The following is a 21872-nucleotide window of genomic DNA, read 5'->3' as shown; positions in this document are numbered from 1 at the left end:
CTTCCTCCCAGCTCCTCGGAGGCCAGGTGGCACGCGCTCTGCCCGCCCGCGGGAAGCTCCTGAGGGGAAGGCCGGTGCCCGGCGGTTCTCCAGCTCCATAAGCAGAAACCGCAGCACGAGGGATTAAGGGGTGACTTCAGAAAACACTTCCCAAACACGTGGGGTGGGTTCCTGCCAGATGGAGAGACCGAGGACGGTTCTCAGAGGCGGGGGGCGCCCCCCGCTCCCTCCACGCCCCCACCATTCAGGGCCGGAGATCCTGCCCCCTCCCCGGCCCCGACTCCACCGGGACCGTGAGAGAGTGGGGAGAGGGGAGGGCCGGGAGGTGCCAGGGCAGGCCCGGGGGGGGGGGGGGGGCTGACACTGGGCTACCCGGGTGTTTATCTTGGTCTTTTCCTGTTGCTTTTCCTGTTCGGCAGCTGAAGCCTTACCGCACGGGCTCAGCGTCTGCGCCTTCGGGGGCAGCTGCGCCCAGGGGAGACTTGGGCCGTCCCGGGCGAGGAGGGAGCCCAGTGTGGGGACCTTGGTGCCGGCAGGGATCGCCCAAGGAGCCAGCCCTCCACCCCTCGCCCCTGCCCAGCCCAACGTCCCGTTCCTTCCTCCTCCAGAGAGGTTTCCGGAGATACAGGTGGAAGCGTCGGCGGCACCCACAGCTCCGAGAACCGGGCCGACCAGCCCTAGCCCACGTCTCTGGGTCCTAGAAGAAATCGGGCAGCAGGGCGACCTAGCAGAAATAAGGTGGGGGGTGGCTAATTGAACTCAGGCAGCACGGTGGTCTAAAAGAAATCAGGGTTAGGACTCTTAAGAGAAATCAGGCAGCGGGCCTTGGCCTACTGGAAAGAGAACGGGCCGGGGAGTCAGAGGACCTGGGTTCTAATCCAGGGTCCCCCACCGGCCTGGTGTGTGACCTTGGGCGAGTCATTTCACTTCTCTGTAGCTCAGCTCCCTCAATGGTAAAATAGGGATTCGATACCTGTTCGCCCTCCTTCTCGGACTGTGAGCACCATGAGGGTCCTGATGGTCTTGTTTCTACCCCAAGCTCTTAGTACAGTGCTCGGCACATAGTAAACACCCAACAAATACCACAACTGATTGTTACTATTATTAATTATTATGACCAGCAGGCACTAGACAGTCACGACATCAGGCAGCAGAGTTTTCAGATATCAGCCAGCGGGATTAAAAGGAAAGGAGCCTCCTTCCTTCCTCTCCTATCTCTCTCCTCTAGGCTTGGTTTTCCTGGGACTCAGGCAGGGGGATGGGTTGGGGGGATTCCGGGAGGGGGCGGATCTGGTTGAAGGAGACCCCAGAGGCCTAGGAGCTGGGGGAGACAGGGAACGGTGCTAGTGGGGAGGAGCTGAGGGCCCCCGGGGCGTAGGCAATGCAAATGTGGAGAAAATGAGTGCAGCCAAGTCACTCTGCAAACGATTTGCCAGGCTCAGTTAGAGCACTGCTAGTTCTGGATGCCCCGGGGCAGGGGGATAGACAGACTGACCTCTTGACATCCCCAGGAGTCAATGATGTTAAATTAAACGTCCTCCACCCGGCCACCAGACACCCCTGCCGGGTGAGATCCCAATTACCGTATTTTCTCATCAACAGCACTTAGGTTCCGTGGTGCCGGGGAGGCCTGGCTGTCATAAAGAAGGGTGCAGCTTATGCCCCATCTCGGACGTAGGGGTTTTGAGAGGGTCGTCGTTCTTTTGCAGAACCTGATGCTAAGCTCCGAGTGGTTGGATTTGGATTGTTGTGTCCAGAGGTTTCTGGACTGCGAGTTGGTGAGGGGGCAAGGGGGGGAGCGATATAATTGGGAAGTTACACCATGTGAACACATGGGCACAGCTGCCAAAGTTCCCACCTCCTGCCAAGGCTCCTTTCCCGAGTTCCAGGGGCTGATGTCAATCAATCCATCAGCGGTAGGTACTGAGCGATAACCGCGAGCGGAATACAGTATTGAGCGCTTGGGAGAATACGATATTATATATAGGGAGTTGGAAGACCCATTCCCTGCCCACAGTGAGCTTACAGGCTAGTGGGGGAGACAGACATTAATACAAAATAATATAAATTCATTACAGATAGGTACGTAAGTGCTCTGGAGCTGAGGGAGAGTACAGTACAAGAGAGTTGGTAGACCCAATCCCCGTCCTCGAGGAGCTGGGAGGGGTGGAGAATGGGGGGTGAGGGATATATGGAGCTGGACCGTAAGCTCCCAAAGGGATCGCATCTTCTCCCTCTCCCGCATTCTCCCGAGCGCTCGGGACAGTGCTCTGCCGACCGGAGGGGCTCAATCAGAACGGTCAATTCTAGGTGATAAGTTATGGAAGCGCGAACGGTAGCTGGGTGAACGGAACTAGGCCTCAATCGATCCATCGATCGCATTCATGGAGCGTTGACCGTGCGCAGAGCACCCAACGAAGCGCCTGGGAGAGTAGAACGGAACAGAGTTGGTAGTCGGTCCCCACGTTTCCCCCCTCGCCACACCCGGGGAGCCCCCAGAGGGTGACGTCCCCCTGTCGAATCCAGAACCTCCCAGCGGGCCCTCGGCTTCCCGCGTCGGGCCTCCTCCGAGGAGCAGGGCCCGCTTGGCCCTCATCATTTTCCAGAAGTATGTGCGTGTGTCACCCCTCAGCTATGTGCAGCGATAGCTGTCGGCTGCCCCGGGCGCTCTCTCTCCGCCCCTTTCCTCGTTTCGCCTCTCCTCCCTCCTCCTCTCCCTCCGCCAACCCCTTCCTCCTCCGCGCCCTCCTCCCGCCCCTGGCCGAGCATGTGCGTGACTGTCTGGTCTCGAGCATGCGGGGCTCTCCCACCCGTGGTGCGGTCAGGAGGGGGAGGGCGGAGAGGGCGGGGGTGAGGAGAAGGAAGGCGAGAGGCTAGGGTTGGGGTGGGGGGGGCGGAGGAGAGGCATAGCATCTAACAGGTTGGTCTAGATCAGGGCCCCACCCTCGCCGGGGATGGTAATGAGCAGTGTGAGACAGGTGTTTGTAAGTCATTATCCAGACCAAGCGCAGGGGAGACGGGGAATCATCGCCGTCCCCGGTGCCACCTCTCTCCGGTCATCCCCGTCTCCCCCTTCCCCGACCCCTCCCCTCCCGCCCCGCCATCCCCGAGCCATGGCCGGCCTCCCACAGTCCTTCAGCAGCCTCAGCGGCTGCGGGCCATCCGGCCTGGGGTGGAGGATGAGCGGGGAGGCTGGCTTCAGCTCCTGCAGCTTCACCGGAGGAGACGCTCCCCATTCCTTCTGCAAAGTGACCGTCGACCCCTGCCTGCTGCTGCCCCTGGACATTAAGGTGGACCCGGCCATCCAGCAGCAGAAGGCCCGGGAGAGGGAGGAGATGAAAACCCTCAACGATAAGTTTGTCTCTCTGATTGGGAAGGTAAGGGGGGAAGGCCAGGATCGGGGTCGGGAGGCGCTGGTTCTGGGGAAGGGACGCGGGCCTGGGTTGACTGGGCAGAGGGGCCATGCCCTCTGCTCTTTACCCTGGTTCTCTGGTGTCTGAGGGCCCGGGTTCAGGGTCAGAAGGGTGAGTCCCCCCTCTGGGTCAGGCAATCCAGGTACCGGTGCGGGGCAATCAGGGCCCAGGAGGGAAAACTCGCTGGGGTCCAGACAGAAGCATAAAGGGACAAAAGGCTCTTCAAAAAGAGGGGCTCTGAAGAAGCAGGGGGACTCCCTGAGGCGGCAGGAGAGATGGAAGGGAGAGAAAGGAAGTCAAACCCTTTCTCATCTACCTCTGGCTTCCCCAGATCCTCTCCTTCCTCTGCCTGGCATTCACTGGGGATGCTTGGCTTTGCCTAGCTGCCTCCCACAGCCACCCTCCCCCATGCCACCCCCGGCCCCTGAGGGTGGAACTCTTCCCGGGGAGGGAGGAGAAGAAGCCGGGGCCTCAGGGGGACAGTGGGGGACAGACTGCCAGGTGTCAGGGGAAAGGAATGAGGGCTATACCGGAGAGAGGAGTCTGGCTGCAAGGGCCGGCACTACGTGTGCCTGAATGGACCCCTTCTCCCCAGTGGGCATGGGCCCAGGGAGAAGGCTAGCCTCTGGGGGGTCGCCCCTCCCCCTCCCCCCGGGCCACTCCAGGAGACCCAGGAGTTTGGGGTTTGTTACTCCTCAAACCGCCAGCATCGTACCCGGGGCAGGTCTCTACACAGCTCTCCTCCTCCTTTCCAAACCCTGCTTAATCCCTTAAAAGGATCTCACTCAACGATGTCATTTCTCCCTCACCCTTCCCTCCACCCTCTCCCCTCGATGCCCGCGCTGATAACACCCCATACTGTCGCCATGGAGATGGGATGTGTGTAAGGCGTCCTGCCCTGATGGGGAACCCCGGGGTGCGGGGGAAGGTAAAGGGGGGAGAGAGGGATGGGGTCCCTCTCTCGGGTCCAGGAAGCCTGGACCATTCGAGCATTCTTGGTCCAGAGGCAAGGGGCCGGACTGGATCAACTGGCCAGTTGGAAGCCTCCTGGTCTCTCCCATGCGGGTCCAGAACGGGTCACAGGTCATAGATGGCCCCCAACCCAGGGGTTCTGTCTGGATGGGGTTCTGCCACAGGACGGAGTTGACAGCGGGCAAGACTGTCACACCTTCGTGGCCAGGAGCGCCGTGGGGAGGGGAGGGGTCCCGCGGATAGAGAGCGGGCAGGAGGAGGGGAAGCCTGAAGGGACTGGGATGGTTTGGCCAGAAGAAGAGAAGGGTGAGGGACGGCTCTGGATTTGAGGTTTCAGCTGTGGTGTCAGGGATTGTGGTGGGACTCCAGGCGGACGGCCTAACTGTCAGAGTTGGAGACAAGGAGGCGGCCCCGTCGGGGAGACGGGAAAATCTTCCTGAGAGACCTGAGAGAATAACTTGGAGACTGGAGGACGGACGGGATGACCTTCATGAAGGGGCAGGGCTTCTGGCCCGAGGAAACGGCAAGCTCAAGGTCACTGACCCCCCAGGAGAGGACTAAGGATCTCTAATTGCCCACGGACTCCTCTGAGACTAGAATGGCCTGAAATGGGTTTATGTCACAGGTTTCTACCCCCCCACATGCCTACACACAGGCACGCAGACACACACACAAACAAGGAGGAACAAAGCCCCTGGGACAGAGGCAGAGGCCAACTTAGGTCTCCAGGAACAGCCACCAGACATTCGGGCAGATGGTCAGACAGCTGCCTTCTGTAGGCGACGGGGACGGCCCGGGTAGAGACCCATCGGGGAAGGCTTCCTGGGGGAGGGGGCGGGTCCGGAGGGGTAGATGGGCCATTTCTGGGTGCGGGCCATTTCTGGGTGCGCTCGGCCCAGAGCCGGCGGCCGTGGCGGTGGGGAAGCCGGTTCCTCTCCCCGGATTAGCTGCCCTCCGAGGCCTTTTGTGTCTGGCACGGTGCTAGGGGGTGGGGGGAAGGCGTGGAGGGCAGGGGCTGGCCTCTGGTTGCTGGTGCGGTCTGAGACCTCCCGCTTCGCTCCGTCTCTCCCCACCTTTGACACGCACCCCACGCCAGGCTATGGAGAGGAGAATGCGAACACAGGGGTCACCTGCCCCTCTGCCCCTCCACTACTGGGGCTGCAATAAAAGGCTTCCGCTGTAGCGGGAGGGATGAAGGTCAGACCGGGGGCAGGGGAGGACAGTGGTTCTGTTCCCCTCGGGGCTGGGCATGTGAGGCAATTTGTCCGATCCAGTCCAGATCAGGAAGAGGGCAGGGACCGGGAGGGAGCCGAAGTTGGAACTGGCCGTCGTCCGGGCCGGCCAAGAAGAGGGGGGCAGGACGGGGCGGGGGACATGTTGCGAACAGGTAGCCAGGCCCCTAACTGAGTCTAGATTGGGTCGGGGATGAGGGGGGAGATTAGGGGAAATCTCTTGTGTCCGGGAGACTCTCTCATCCGCCCAGCTGGTGGTAAACTATGGCAAAAGGGCTGCATCAGAGGACTGGTTCTGCAGCCGGTGGGATTTAGGTGAGATCTAGGACGAGAGAGAGTGAAAGAAAGTTCCCCATCTGCTGAGACAGCTCCAGAGAAACAGAGAGGGAAAATAGTGGAGATTCACTTTCTTCCAAAACGGCCTGGTTTTTATAGGCCAATTGCCTGGTCTGTTTCCTGGTTTCTTTTAGGATTTCCAATAACCCTACTGCCTCATTTCTTAGAGCCTCGCTGCCTGATTTCCATTAGTCCCTGCTCACGGTTGGCTTGAGGCCCACTGCCTGGTGTGACTTTAGGCAAGTCACTTAACTTCTCTGTGCCTCAGTTCCCTCATCTGTAAAATGGGGACTGAGACTGTGAGCCCCCTGTGGGACAGGGACTTCATTCAATCGTATTCATTGAGCGTTTACTGTGTGCAAAGCACTGTACAAAGCGCTTAGAAAGTATAACTGGGCAACAGATAGAGACAAGCCCTATCCAACGACGGGCTCACAGTCTAGAAGGGGGGAGACAGACAACAAAACAAAACAAGCAGACAGGCATCAATAGCATCAAAATAAATTAATAGAATTATAGGTATATGCGCGTCATTAATAAAATAGATAGAATAATACATATGTAGCTTTTATCTACCCCGGTGTTTAGAACAGTGCTTGGCACATAGGGAGCCCTGAACAAATACCATAATTATTATTGTTATTATCGTTTAGGCCTAGGGCCTTATTTTCAATACCCCGGTACCTGCTTTCTTCAGGCCCGTGGACCTTCGGTGGAAAGCCTGGTGGGGATCTGTGGGGGAGGGCTTGAGCGGGGACCCTCCCCCGGGACAAAGCGCCTCTCCCTGACATACCCACCCGCACCCTTCCTCCCCCCACTTGCAGGTGCAGTACCTGGAGCAGCGGAACCAGCTCCTGGAAACACGCTGGGCCTTCCTCAAGGAACAGGAGTCAGGCCCGATCAACTGCTCCAACATCTACGAGGCCTACACCACCCGGCTGCAGACGGAGCTGGCCGATGTCAGCCAGGAGAGGGGCCGACTGGAGGCCGAGCTGCAGCAGGTGCTGGGGAGCGTGGACGAATACCGCATCAGGTGGGCCCCCCGGATTGCCCGTGGGCACGGAATCGGGGGGTCCCGCATCCCCGAGGGCTAAGTTACCTCTCCTGTAAAATGGGGATTAAGACCGTGAGCCCCATGTGGGACAGGGACCGCGTCCAACCTAATTTGCTCGTACCCACCCCAGCGCTTACTATAGTGCCTGGCACACAGCAAGCGCTTAACCAATTCCACAGTTATTATTATTATCATTATTTGAGAAGCAGCATGACCTAGTGGAAAGAACCCGGGCCTGGGACCGAAAAGACCTGGGTTCTGATCCCAGCTCCGCAACTCGACTGCTGTGTGACCCTGGGCAAGTACTTCACTTCCCTGGGCATCGGTTTCCTCATCCACAAAATGAGAGTTAAAACCGTGAGTCCCATGTGGGACATGGACTGTGTCCCATTTGATTAGCTTGTACCTACCCCAGTGCTTAGCACAGTCCTGGCACATAGTAAGCACTTAACCAATACCATTAAAAATAAAGCGACAGTGGCCGGGGTCAGGGCGAGGGGATCAGCTAGGCCTCCGGGAAGGGTGGAGGGGCCCAGTGGGGAGGGTCTGGGTCGGGGCCACTCCAACCCTCCCCATCTGGAGTTCTTCCTTGAGTCTAACCTAAATCTCCCTTGCTGTAATTTCCTCTCCCGCCCTGTCTGACTCCCTCTCTCCGGGGTGCAAGGCCTGGTGAGGGAGGACTGGCCCCGCTGGGGACTTTAATCCGCAGCCGGGAGCCGGGAAGGGCCGGTTCTGCTCTCCTCTCTTCCCCACTGAGCTGGGCGGCTCCTGGAACCAACCCCCGTGTGGGGATTTGAGCCTGGCTCTGGGAGGGTTGAAAATCCCCAGGCGCAGACGGGTTTTTGAACCACGCTGATGCTTAGGGTAATCAGTCAATCAATCAATCAGAAGCATTTATTGAGCGCTTCTTTTCTTTTCTTTTTTGATGGTATGTTTTAAGCGTTCACCCTGTGCCAGGAACTGCTCTAAGCTCCATAGAAGATACCAGCTAATCGGGTTGGACACAGTCCATGTCCCATATGGAGCTCACCGTCTTAATCCCCATTTTACAGATGAGGTAACTGAGGCATATCGGGCGAAGTGACACGCTCGAGTTCCCACGGCAGACGAGAGGAGGAGCCGAGATCAGAACCCAGGTTCTTTGGACGCCCAGGACTGTGCTCTATCCACGAGGCCAAGGAGCTTCCCACTGTGCTGAGCACTGTACTGAGCGTACGATAGAGTCGGTAGACACAATTCTTAACCCAAGGAGCTGACGGTCCTCTAGATTACAATCTAGTCCATGGGGGCCCCTCTCCCTGCCTGATTCGCAGCATCAGGTTGTCTCATCGGGGCTAACAGTGCTTGGCACATAGTAGGCACATAGTAGGGAAAGCAGCGTGGCTCAGTGGAAAAGAGCCTGGGCTTCGGAGTCAGAGGTCATGAGTTCGACTCCCGGCTCTGCCACTTGTCAGCTGTGTGACTGTGGGCGAGTCACTTCACTTCTCTGGGCCTCAGTTACCTCATCTGTAAAATGGGGGTTAACTGTGAGCCTCACATGGGACAACCTGATGACCCTGTATCTACCCCAGCGCTTAGAACAGTGCTCTGCACATAGTAAGCGCTTAACGAATACCAACGTTATTATTAGGCGCTCAACAAATACCATCATTATTAAATGGTGACCCATATCAAGCAGTGTGGCCTAGTGGGTAGAATACAGGCCTGGGAATCATAGGACCTGAGTTCTAATCCTGACTCGGCCACCTGTCTGCTGTATGACCTGAGTCACTTAACTTTTCTGGGTCTCAATTTCCTCATCTGAAAATGGGGATTAAATCCTACTCCCTCTCACTTAGACTGGGAGCCTCATGCGGACAGGGACTGTGTCCAACCTGATTATCTTGTGTCTAAGCCAGCGTTTAGTACAGCGCTTGGCACATAGTAAGCGCTAAACAAATAGTGTAATTACTATTACCGGTTGAGAGGACGGAGGTTGTCAGCCGTGCAGCTTTACTGCTGCCTGGTAAACTGAGTCAGGTGCATCCTCTTCTTCCCCAACCCCCTCCTCCTCCACTTTCACCATCATCCTACCAGCTCCTCAGGGGAGGCTGCGTTTTTTTAGGCCCGCTGCCCGATTTCCATTTTATCTGGTCTCCTGGCTTCCGCCGGGCCCACTGCCTGATTTCCACTAAGCCCACCAGTATCCACCAGACCCACTGGTTAATTTTCAAGAACTTGGAGATCCAGAGGGCAGGACCCCCTTCCCAAAGCCCAGGGTGGTACCCGGCAGGTGGCATCTCAGGGGGTGAGCAGCCCGAGCACTGAATCGGCAGGGCCCTGGGTGCAAGTGGGGATGGGGAGAGGCAAGGGGAGGGAGGGGGCTCATGGAGGCCAGGCTGCAAGTCCACCCTCTGGGGGCATCACCGGGCCCCGGTGCCAGCGGCCTGGAGGGAGAAGCCGAAGGCAAGTCGTGCCGAGCTTCCGGGTCCACCAGGGGATGGTGCGGGGAGGAGGCCGGGTCCGGAGAGGCGGCCTGGAGCGAGGATCCGCTAATCCATCCCTTCCCGGCCCTGATGAGGTCACCCCGAACTCTGGGAGGGAGCGGGCGCAGAGGGAGCCGGTCTGGTTTCGGGCAAGGGTGCCAGGCCGGGACAACCAAACCCAGCTCCTGTCTGCTCGGAGGCCTGCTAGTTTCCGGTCAGGAAACAGAGGGATGGCCAGGATGGGACCCCCTTCCTGCTTCCCCTGTCCCGTTCACGGGCCGCCATATAAATTTCTTTGGGGCCCGCTGCCTGCTTTCCCTTTGGCTCGCAGTCTAGTTTCCAAGTGGCCAAACGAGCGAAGGTTCCTGGCAAAGCCTGGTGGGCCCCCAGTTCCTTCCTCCCCTCCGTCCCTGTCCCCTCCCTCCTCCTCCACGGCTCCCTTTGCCCCTCCCTAGCTGGCGGGGGTTGCCGGGAAGGCTGAATCTGGGACTGGAGAGCGTCTGATGGGCTGCTCAGGTCTAGTGGAAGGGTGCGGCCAAGGACCAGCCAGCCTATAGGTAGAGGCTGGAAGTGACACCTTCCACCAGTAGCTCAGGCCCGAGGGAGTCATCGTATCCAACCCCCTGCCTCCTTATCACCTCCCCCCGACCCCCGCCAACCCCCTCCTCCAACTGGCATCCTGCAGGTTGAAAAAAGTTCCAGGAAGGAGGTGCCCAGTTCCCCAGGCGGCACTGGGTTCCCGCTGCAGGGTTCGCCCCACCTCTTTCCACAGCTCAATCGGAATCAGCCCCATTCCCAAGGCTCCCCGCCTTCTCTTCTCCCACTCCCTGGATCCCTTGTCCCAGCAGAGAAACAACAACAGCAGTGATATTGCCCAAGCGCTGTCGAGTGCGGGGCAATGTACCAACCTTTGGGAGAGTACAACAGAGGCAAGACTCCCGCGCTATGCCTGTCGACAAGGAACTTCCACTCTAACACAGACTGGCCCTTTCCCCACCCGACTCTGGAATACCCGCCCCCTCTGCCCATGCAGAGAGGACAGAGTTGCAAGGCAGAGAGTGTCCCGTGACTCTGCTGTTGCATTTCATCTGGGCCCCTGCCTGGTTTCTTCCGAGCCCTGGGCCGCGGGCTGGGTTGGCAGATGACACTGGATGAAGTGGCGGTGCCACTGACCTCACAGGGAAGTGATCGCTGGGAGAGGTTTAGTGAGGGCTGGTGGGGAGGGGGAGAGTGCCTTGGGTCCTCCAGCCCAGGAAGGGAGGGGAGGTGGTTCTGGAGCCCCCACGTGGGTCTTGCCCACTCCCCCCGACCATCTCCCCACCCCAGAGCCCGGGCCCAGAGGAGGAGGTGGGGCCAGTTCCATGCCTGGGCGCGTTCCGTACCCGGGACCGACGGGCATGTTGGCCAGGATGATGTCAGCGTAAGAGGGTGATGGCCCCGGCAGGCAAGGGCGGGTGGGGACTGGGCCCTGGGTGGCTGATGGGTGGGGACTGTGGCATCCAGGAACCACTGGGGGATGGGGGAAGTCGGGCGTTCCTCGGAGGCAGGGGAGCACAGACCACCCTGACTTTCCCTCTATGACCCAGCACAGCCTATCCGACACCCCCGACTCTCCCCTCTCCACCCTGACTTTCCCCCAGTGACCCAGCACAGACCCTCCAATCCCTCTGACTCTCCCCTCTTCATCCCAAACTTTCCCCAGTGACCCAGCACAGACCAACCAACTCCCCCAACTCTCTCCTCTTCAGCTCAAACTCTCCCCGGTGACCCAGCAGAGAGTTCAACACCCCCGACCCTCCCCTCTTCATCCCAAACTCTTCCCAGTGACCCAGCACAGACCCTCCCCCACCCCTGACTCTCCCCTCTCCATCCCCAACTCTCCCCAGGGGCCCAACACAGACCCCCATCCAAGAGTCCATCCAAACTCTGCTGGGGGAAAAGATTCCCTATGCAGGTGATCCTACTGGGTGAAGAAAAGTTTCCTTATATTGTCTTTGAACTTGTGCCCGTGGCCTGGTGCTGTACAATTTGGGGAGCAGAAATTCCTTGTAATAATGATAATGGTATTTGTTAACTGCTTACTATGTGCCAAGCACTGTACTAAGGGTTGGGGAATATACAAGTTAATCAGGTCCCACTTGGAGCTCACAGTCTAAAGGAAAGGGAGGACAGGTATTGAATCTTCATTTTGCAGATGAGGGATCTGGGGCCCAGAGAAGTGAAATGCCCAAGGTCACACCGAAGACTAGTGGCAGAGCCGGGATTAGAACCCAGGTCCTCTGACTCCCAGGCCCCTTTCCACTAGGCTACGCTGCTTGTTCGTCCTGACCACCCACTTGGCAATTACGAGAACCTCAATTCCTCTAAGCTGCCTCCTGAGGACGGGCCCACTCACATACAAGCCACGTAGTGGGTCTGAGTGGCCCTAGGCTCCGTACACCCGATTTTAGCGAAGGCTGGGCCTGGCAAGGAGAATCCATGAAACAGAGCTGCAGCTTTTTAGCTTGTGCAGGACTCCCTCCCCCTCACACCCCACCCCGACTCATCAGTAAATACCCTTTATAAAAATCAATTCTATAAGCAGTGGGATCCTCTATAATACATCCATGAGGGGCTGTCATGTTCCAAATTGAAGAGGAACGTCCATCCCATCGGTCGGGAGAAATTCAAGAGCATTTTGACCCGTCTCACTGACCAGGTTGGGAAAGAGGAGTGCCTCTTGTAGTCAGCCTCCTCTTCTTCAAGCCCAGCTACCGTAACCTCGGGGTGGGGAGATGAACTGGGAGATCAGAACGGCTCTCTCGGGGGGGGGGGGGGGCAACCCAACCAGCCCCCTGAAACTGGAACAGGGGATGGAAAGGAGAGTCTCTCCCGGCTGGGCCGAGTAAAGGAGAGTGTGGATGCAGGGGGACTGATGGAATGACCCCCTAAAGGTTCTTGAACTCTAAATCTCCACCATGCCTCCCCTTCCCCTCTTCCCCATTTTAAGTCCCCCACCCGACTCACCTGGGCGTGGGGAAAGAGAGCTTTCTGACTGTCTCTGTCTTTCTCACTCTGTGGGTCTCTGTCTCTCTCCACTCTATGGGTCTCTGGGACTTTCTCAGTGTGCCCGACTGTCTCTGTTACTCTCTATGTCTCTGTTTCGGGGTGTCACTGTGGCTATCTCTGACCATCAGTCTCTCAGTCCCTCCCATTCTGTCTCTGACTACCTCAGTCTCTATGCGTCTCTCACTCTATCTCTAATTCTTCTCCCTCCGACCCGGTCTCTGATCCAGTCTCTGTGTGTGTCGTCTCTCCCCTCTCTGCCTCGGGCTCTGCCTCCGGCCCTCTCAGGTACGAAGAAGAGATCGCGAAGAGGACGGACATGGAGTTTACCTTCGTTCAGCTGAAAAAGGTAATCACCTGAAACTTCCTCCTGGGGCTGAGGTCTTGCGGCACACTAAATGCCTTTTTGGCCCGCTGCCTCATTTCCATCCTGCCTCCCTCCGGCACGTGAGCCAGCAAGTATTCGTAAGGCTGATTATTTATTTATATTAATGTCCGTCTGCCGCTAGACTGTACTCCTCTTTGTGGGCAGGGAACGGATCTACCAATTCTATTCTATTGCACTCTCCCAAGTGCTCACTACAGTGTTCTGCACTCTGTCCCGTCTTATGCCGTCGAGTCGTTTCCGACCCACAGCAACACCACGGACACATCTCTCCCAGAACTCCCCGCTCTCCACCTGCCAACTTTCTGCTAGTATATCCGTAGAGTTTTTTGGGCAAAAATACGGAAGTGGTTTACCACTGCCGTCTTCCGCGCAGTAAACCCGAGTCTCCGCCCTCGACTCTTCCCCGTGCCGCTGCTGCCCAGCATGGGTGAGTTTTGACTTGTAGCGGATCGCCTTCCATTAGCTAGCCACTGCCCAAGCTAGGAATGGAATGGGTAGGCCTCTGCTTGACTCTCCCTCCCATAGCCGAGACTGGTAGAGTACTGGAAACTCTCCACGTGTGACCCCGAGAGGGGTCTGCACACTGTAAGGGCTCAATAAATACCCCCGATGGATTGACTGATTGATCAGATGGAGAGAACTAGAGACAGGGAGAAATAGTGAGACACAGGGCCAGTGGTATTTACTGAGCACTCACTTTGTGCCTAACACAGTACTAAGCACCTGGAAGAGTAAGATGCACTAAAGCCACCCCGCAGCCCCCAACCTCTCCTTTGGGAAAGTGTCTGTTATATTGTACTCTCCCAGCTTTTAGTACAGTGCTCCGAACACAGTAAGAGCTCAATCAATACGATTGACTGACAGACTTGGATCTCCAACCTGGCCCCCAACGCCCCCCCCGTCACTCCCACCCACTCACCCCCACGCCCCGTGTGCCCCTTTGTGCCCCCAGGACCTGGATGCTGAATGTCTACGGAGAACTGAGCTGGAGACCAAGCTGCAGGGCCTTCAGAGCTTCGTGGAGCTGATGAAAAACGTGTATCAGCAGGTGAGTATCCGTGGGGGCGAGGCCCGGCCCTCACTGACTCCACCCCACTCCTGACCTCGTGGAGAGCCCCGCCAATCCCCCAAAGTCCCTGCACCCCAGAGACTTTTGGAATGGCAGAGTAGATAAAGCACAGGCCTGGGAGTCAGACGGTCATGGTTTCTAATCCTGGGTCCACCACGTGTCTTCTAAGTGGGCAAGTCGCGTCACTTCTCTGAGCCTCGGTTACCTCATCCGTAAAACGGGGACAAAAACAGTGAGCCTCATGTGGGACAAGGACTGTGTCCTACTCGAATTGCTTGAATACACCCCGGCGCTTGGTACGGTGCTTGGCACATAGTAAATGCTTAGCAAATACTAGTTATTATTATTATTATGTGCCTGGGTGGAGGAAGGAGGGATGTGACAGAGACATGGGAAAGACGTGAGCTGGGGTAGGGGACGTTCCTGGAGCCACTAGAAGGGTCGATGGGGTGAAGGAGTCGGGAAGGAGGGAAGGTCTACCCCAGGGAAGAGGGGCCCGGTCACACTGAAGTAAATACAACTCCTGGACAGGTTATGCTCCTTGGGAAATGCCCACTCCTGCTGAGGAATAATTCCTTCTAAGGCATAATTCACTCTGTCCATTTAGGCAGAGGGGCCGGGAGCGGAGTATAGATCGTGCGAAGACTCATCTGGAGGAAGAGATATATGTATATAGAGAGAGAGAGAAATTCTAAACTGAAAGTCCATGAGGGCAGGAATTGTTTTTCTATTGCACTCTCCCAAGTGCTTAATACAGTGTTCTGCACACAGTAAGCACTCAATAAATACCACTGAAGGAAGGTATCATGTCTACCAACTCTATTAGATCGTACTCTCCAAGCCCTTAGTAGAGTGCTCTGCACAAAATAAACACTGGATAAATGTCACTGAGGGAGCGAGAGGGAGTCTTTTTATAATATTTGTTAAGCAATTACTATGTGCAAAGTACTGTTCTACTGTTCTAGATACGAGCTAATCAGGTTGGACACAGTCTCTGTCCCACCTGGGACGCCCAGTCTTCATCCTCACTTTACAGATGAGGGAACCGAGGCCCAGAGAAGTGAAGGGACTTGCCCCAGGTCACACAGCAGACAAGCGGCGGAGCCGGGATTAGAACCCAAGTCCCTCTGACTCCCAGGACCGTGTCTGTAGACTGTAAGCTCTTTGTGTGCAGGGACCAGGTCTTCCAACACTATCGTACTCTCCCAAGTGCTTAGTACAATGCTCCGCACACAGTAAGCGATAAATACCACTGATTGATTGATGAATTAATTGGGGTGGAGAGAGAAGTGGAAAGGGGGGGGGGGAAGAGAGGCAGAGTTCCGTCTGTGGGGCTGGAGTTGGGGATCGGGGTCACCCCAAACTGGGCAATCCAGAGTTGTAAGATTAGGAACCAGAATTCTAGGGTGTGCCGCTCCCAAGGAGAGATGCCATTCATTCAACTGTATTTATTGCCTCCTCACCTTACCTCTCCCCCTGCTCCATTCGCCACCCCCACCGTGCCCCATGTTCCCAAGTTTCCACCCTCCCCTTTTGGCGCCTTCACCGGTACCCCATGTTCCCAACGGGCTCCTCCCACGCCCCTTTCCCACCCATGGGCCACGCCACGGCACCTGTTGACTTTGGCACCCCGGGCCGCGTGCCCCGTCGGCCGCCGCCGTGGGTCCCCACCTGACCGCGCCCCCTCCCCCGCTGCCAACCGGGGCCCGGTGCCCAACTGACTCACCCGTCCATGGAGCCCGGCTGTACAAGTCGGCATGGGGGTGCCCTCTCCCCTCATCACACCCCGTCCCTCCACACCTGCCCCAAGCCGATCTATGCCACCCCCTCAGGACAGATAGGTGACGGGCAGGTGGTGGGGGAATAATAATAATAATAATAACTGCGGTATATTTGTCAAGCGCTTACGATATGCCAGGCACTGTATTAAGCACTAGGGTGGTTACGAGCGGATCACGTTGGACACAGTCCCTGCCCCATGTGGGGCTCACAGTCTCAATCCCTATTTTACAGATGAGGTAACTGAGGCACAGAGAAGTTAAGTGACTTGCCCAAGGTCACACAGCCCACAAGTGGCGGAACCGGTATTAGAATCCATGACTTTCTGACTCCCAGGCCCGTGCTCTATCCACTATGGGAACGAAGACCCCCTTCCCTTCTGCACCCAGTGGTTCCTGCCCAAGTCCCCTGCCCCTTCTCTCCTTCCTCCATGTGGGTCAGGAGAGACTGCAGGTCCTTAAAAGTATCAGGCAGTTCTCCGAACAAAATCGGCCAGTGAGTTTAATGGAAATCAGGCAATGGGTCTCGGAGAAATTGGGCAGCGGGCCTATAATAAAAGGACTCTTCCCCGCCTCTGGGACAGGCTTCCCAGACCCTCTCCCCATCACTTCCCTCCCACTCTGCACAGTAATAGTGGTAATAACATTTATCAAGCGCTTACTGGTGCACAGACTACAAGCTCGTTGTGGGCAGGGAACATATCTCCCAACTGTTATGTTGTCCTCCCAAGCACTTAGTACAGTGCTCTGCACACAGTAAGTGCTCAATAAATACCACTGATTAATCGAGAGGACCGTACTAGTGCTGGGAAAAAATACACAGGTGGGAATTCCTTGGACCCCGTTGCTCAGATGGAGCGACTGAGACCCGAGGGCCTTGTTGGAGGGAGGAGAGGGGGGACTTGGACACGGGACCCAGGAGTCCTTGGGAAGCTGCTTCTCCTTCCCACAACCCATAGCTCAATCCCGTCTGCCCCGTCCCCAGGAGCTCCAGAACCTGATGGCGGAAGTCAAGGACGTCTCGGTGACAGTAGGGATGGACAGCCGGTGCCATGTCAACCTGAACGGTATCGTGGAAGAGGTGAAGGCCCAGTACGATGCCATCGCAGCCAAGAGCCTGGAGGAGGCTGAGGCCTATTCCAGGAACAGGGTACGGCCACTGGGCGTGGGCACCGGGTGGGCGGCACCGAGGGGCGGGCATCGGGGAAATGCTAGGGGATGGAGATGGAGATGGGGAAGGGCTGGCAAACCCGGGCCGTGTGGAGGCCGGGTGGGCACTAGGGACCAATGGGTAGGGGGCTGTGGGCACCTGGAAGAGCAGGGGAAAGAAGCAAGGCAGGATTAGGAAAGTTCTTATTGTTATTATTAATAATCATAATAATCATTGTGGTATTCGTTAAGCACTTGCCAGGCCCTGAACTAAGCACTGGGGTAGATATAAGTTAATCGGATAGGACACGGTCCCTGTCCTACATAGGGCTCACAGTCTTAATCCCCATTTTACAGATGAGGTAAATGAAGCATAGAGAAGTGAAGTGACTTGCCCTAGATCACTTAACAGAAAAGTGGCGGAGTCAGGATTAGAACCTAGGTCTTTCTGACCCCCTAGGCCCGTGCTGTATCCACTAAGCCATGCTGCTTCTCTGCACCAAGTACTAAGCACTAAGTACTGGGGATGAACACAGGTTGGATACAGTCCCTATCCCACACGGGCTTCACAGTTTAAATTGGAGGGCAAACAAGTATTTCATCCCCCTTCTACTCCAAGCACTTCGTACAATGCTCCGCACACAGTAGGTACTCAATAAATACGACCGAATGAAAGACGAGGTAACTGAGGCACAGAGAAGTCAAGTGACTCACCCAAGGTCACACAACAGGCAAATGGCGGAGCAGGAATTAGAATCGTGGCCCTGGGTTTTTCAACCCAAGAGGGATGGAGAGAGAGGGGAAGGTGTGAAAACAGATGGGGAATTAAAGAGGAGATGCCAATGACACCCCCGGCACACACCATCCCGGGGGTACCGGTGGTGGCCAGAGAGGGGGAGGAGGTGGCCGGGGAGATCTTCCCTCCCTGCTTCCGGCCCTCAGCCCTGGCCTCACCCGGGCCCCTCCTTCCGCAGCTGGAGGAGCGCCAGGCTCGGTCGGCCGAATGCGGGAACAGCCTCCAGGCCAGCCGGAGTGAGATCTCCGACTTGAACATTCAGATCCAGAAACTGCGCTCCCAGAAACTCTCGCTCAAGAGTCACGTGAGTACCGTCCCCATCCCAGTCAGGCCCCAGCCTCCGTACAGGTCACGGATGAAACCGGGGGGGGGTGGGGGGCACACCTGGGGATGGAGTCGGACCCAAGGGTGGACAAACTCCATCCAGACGGGCCCCCCGTCTGGGTAGGAGGAAGGGATGAGAAAGTAGGTTGCTCCCATCAATAAGTTCCAAGCTTTGCCCTTTTTAAAAGAAAAAAAAAATGGTATTTTGTTAAACACTTACTACGTGTCAAACACCGTTATAAGTGCTGGGGCAGGTTAGGTTGGACACGAGATAATCCGGTCCCACATGGGACTCACAGTCAGAGTAGGAGGGAGAACAGGTATTGAACCCGCATTTTGCCGTTGAGGAAACTGAGGTATAGAGAAGTTAAGTGACTTCCCCAAGGTCACACAGCTAGCGGGATTAGAAGCCAGGTCCTCCGACCCCCAGACCCGGGCTCTTCCCACTAGGCCGCACTGCTTCTCTCGCGTCAGCGGTCGGGGTGTGACGGGGTCTGTCGAGAGCCGAGGATGGGGGTGCGGTGGAGGTGATTTCCACCCCACCCGCCTGGAAGTCCTTTCTGACATCCCACATGCGACAGTTGGAGTTGGTTTCCCATTGTGGCCCGGCCCGCTCCCCTCCCTGACACCCCCTAACCCCGCCATCCGTCTGCCCTCAGTGCTTGCACCTGGAGGAGAGCATCAAGGAGGCCGAGGAGCAGGGCAACGTGGCCTTTCAGGACGCCAAGGCCAAACTGCTGCAACTGGAGGCCGCCCTGCACAAGGCCAAGCAGGACATGGCGCTCCAGCTGCGGGACTATCAGGAGCTGATGAACGTCAAACTTGCCCTGGACATCGAGATCGCCACCTACCGCAAGCTGGTCGAGGGCGAGGAGAGCAGGTGGGTGAAGGAAGAGGGTCCTGCAATCTGAAACTCCGCTAAGGCGAGGGACCCCGGCCCACGTGCCAGGTCTAAAGAAATCAGGCAGCGGGCCTTAAATAAAACCGAATCTCCCCTGTCTCACCTTTGGGGTTACCACAGACTCGGGGAGTTGATGCCCCGGAAAAGATGAACCCCTCGTCCCGTCCCGAGCCAAGTGTGGGATAGAGTAGTAGGCAAGGGGAGGGACAGGATCTAGGCAGGTCGGAGAAGAGCCAGACCAGATCTGGCAGCTGAATTATTTAATAAACCAGAATGGGACCCCATTGCCCTGCAGGCCAGGCGCCGGAGATTCAAACAGCCCAGATCCGGAAGTCAGAGGACTTGAGTTCTAATCCTCCTTCCACCATTTATCTGTGGTGTGACCTTGGGCGTGTCGCTTACTTTCTCTATGCCTCAGTTTCCTCAGCTGTAAAATGGAGATTAAAACTGTGAGCCCCGCCAGGGGCATGGACTGTGTCCAACCTGATTCTCTTGTACCGACCCCTGTATTCAGTACAGTGCCTGGCGCGTAGTAAGTGCTTAACAAAAAGCATTAAGACAAAAAAAGAAAAAAGCGGGGGTTGGGTCAGAGCAGATCTAGCAGGCGAATTATTTAATGAGCCCGAATGGGACCCATATTGCTCTGCAGGGTGGGCTGAAGGCTGCTTTGCTTACAAAAGTCCCTGAAAGGGTTAATGCTCATCCCCTCTCCTCCAGCTTCCCAACCCCCCTCACAATCCAAAGTCTGGCCAGAAGGTCTCGGGGTGTTGGGGAAGCTGAAAGGAATCTTCTTTGCATTTAAATGGAGGAAGCAAGGAACAGAGAAGGTAAGGAATCAACCAGGAGTCACACAGCAGCCAAGTCAGGAATGGAACCCAGCGATATCATCCTCCCAGTACCAAAGCCCACAGAACAGGGACTGTGTCCAACCCCAGCACTCAGTACAGTGCCCGGCAGAGTAAGCACTTGACAGATACCATTAAAAAAAAAAAAGAGCTTGACTTCCCTTCCCTCCCTCCCTCCAGAATGGACTGTCCCTCCTCAGCCGTGGTCAGCACCGTCCAGTCCAGGAACAGGCCCGGTAAGTCACTGCTGTGGCGTTAACGGGGCGGGCTTTGGGCTGGGGGCCTGGGGGAGGGAGGTGGGGGCAGACTGAGACTCCCCAACATCCCACCTCCCGTTTCCCGCCCCCAGCCAAAGCCACCCCCTTAGGCCCCTCCCAGTCTCTGTCCTGCAAGAAGAAGTGTGAGAAGAAGGGACCGGTCATCAAGATCACCGAGCTGACCGAGAAGCTGCTCTCCCAGGAGTCCGAGGCCACTCAGTAAGGCGGCCCGGGACCCGGGCCTGTGCCCGGCCCCGCCTGAGCAGCGGGAAGGATCCGGGATAGACTCAGAAGCCGAGGCCCACGGCGGCCCCTCTCTATCTCTTTGGTTTCCCCCAAGGGCCCGCAGGCTGGATCTTCGACGCCTCTGGGGATGAGGGGAGAGGCCGTGGACGGGGACCCTGGCTGACGGATAGGGTGCGGGCTCCCCGGCGCCCCTCAACCCACACACAGGGATAGAGTTCACTGTTAATTGCCCGTCCCCACGGTGTGTCTACAATGTGAGACCAGTTGGGGTGAGGCCCACCCCCTCAGGCCCGCAGATCAGCCACCGGAACCTCACTCGTGGTGACTCCTAGTGGAAATGTGATTTTCTCCCAGCAGGACTGAGAGAGAGACCCAGGGCAAGAGCGGGTGAGGCTCTGGCCAGAGGTCGACCCGGGCTACGGCAGGGTGGGAGCGAAAGGCTCGAGGCCAGAGAAAGCCGGAGTCCCGTCCTGCCACTGACCCACGGTGGAGGCCGCATGTGTGTGGGGTCAAACCTTCCATATTTGGGGACCAACCTGAACCCCCTCCTCTCCGCCGGGCCCCGTGTACCAGACAGTATTAAACACCTTCTGGCCAGGGACGGAAGGAGAGCTGGGCCTGCTTCTTGGGGGTCCAGAGAGGGCAAGGGACCTGTCCAAGTCACACATCCAGCAGAAGGCAAGAATTTCCCACTCTGCTCCCCCTGCCCCCAAACTGCCTCCTACCCCTGCAGTTACCTATGAGGCACCTTTGTGGGGACTGTGGAATTGGTCTGTTTGCTCTCCCCACAACCCCAGCTCCATTTTCTTGCCATCATCAGTGCACGCACACACAAACACACACACCACACCCCCACCACTAGCCCCCCCCAATTCTCCCCCATCTCCATACCCTTCCCCTTCCCCACACTCACCGCCACGACTCCAACCCCTCCCCCCTCCCCCCAAGAGTATTTGCACAGAACCGGGCTGTCGACAGAGGCTACGGCAGGGTTGGGATTCCCATTTCCCGGGAATTCTAATTTTCCAAGAATTCCAATTTTCAGGATTCCTGTTTCCCACAACTTCTGCTTTGGTTTCCTTTCAAGACAAATATCCTCGGGCCCTCCCCCTCCCCCCCCCCACCAACCCTATCAACCTGCCCCCATTATACCGAGTCTTTCTCCCTGGGGCGAGCTTTTCCACGCCCAGACCCCCAATCCCCTAGACCCCCAGCCCCCCGGCCCACTGGACTATGAAGGTAGCAGCTGAAGACCGGGTGTTGGGATCATGGCACCCCTCTGCCTGTCTTAGCTGCCCCCTGAGCCTGTCCAAACCCTGGAACTGCACCCCCTCCCCCAGAGGGCAACCATCTCCCCGATGGTTCCCCCAAACTTTCACCCCGAGACCCCACCTTCCCCCCCACCCCGCACCCCTAAGGTAAAACCACTCCACCTCTTTCCCCTTCTCTTAGAGAAGCAGCCTAGTGAGAAAAAGGACAGACCTGGGAATCAAATGATCTGGATTCTAATCCCGGCTCTGCCGCTTGCCTGCTGGGTGACCTTGGGCAAGTCGCTAAACTTCTCTGTGCCTGAGTTTCCTCATCTGTAAAATGGGGATTCAA

General features: G+C 57.1%; 1 protein-coding gene and 1 non-coding gene across 2 annotated transcripts; one reads left to right on the top strand and one right to left on the bottom strand.

Moving 5' to 3' along the window:
• Positions 1–2909: 2909 nt before the first annotated feature.
• Positions 2910–21384, top strand: KRT80 (keratin 80). Its single transcript, XM_029073195.2, has 9 exons — positions 2910–3377; positions 6778–6986; positions 12806–12866; positions 13858–13953; positions 16738–16902; positions 17876–18001; positions 18681–18901; positions 19948–20003; positions 20117–21384. The coding sequence occupies exons 1-9, from the start codon at positions 2955–2957 to the stop codon at positions 20245–20247; spliced, it is 1488 nt and encodes a 495-aa protein (XP_028929028.1). The 5' UTR covers positions 2910–2954; the 3' UTR covers positions 20248–21384.
• LOC114814834 lies at positions 13343–13480 on the bottom strand. The gene has a single exon (XR_003762631.1). It is a non-coding gene; the product is annotated as a small nucleolar RNA SNORA7 (small nucleolar RNA).
• Positions 21385–21872: the final 488 nt, after the last annotated feature.

The sequence above is a fragment of the Ornithorhynchus anatinus genome, chromosome 10 (genome assembly GCF_004115215.2).
Source record: "Ornithorhynchus anatinus isolate Pmale09 chromosome 10, mOrnAna1.pri.v4, whole genome shotgun sequence".
Taxonomy (NCBI): domain Eukaryota; kingdom Metazoa; phylum Chordata; class Mammalia; order Monotremata; family Ornithorhynchidae; genus Ornithorhynchus; species Ornithorhynchus anatinus.
Note: the sequence above shows the minus strand (reverse complement) of the source record. Positions and strands in the feature narration are given on the sequence as shown.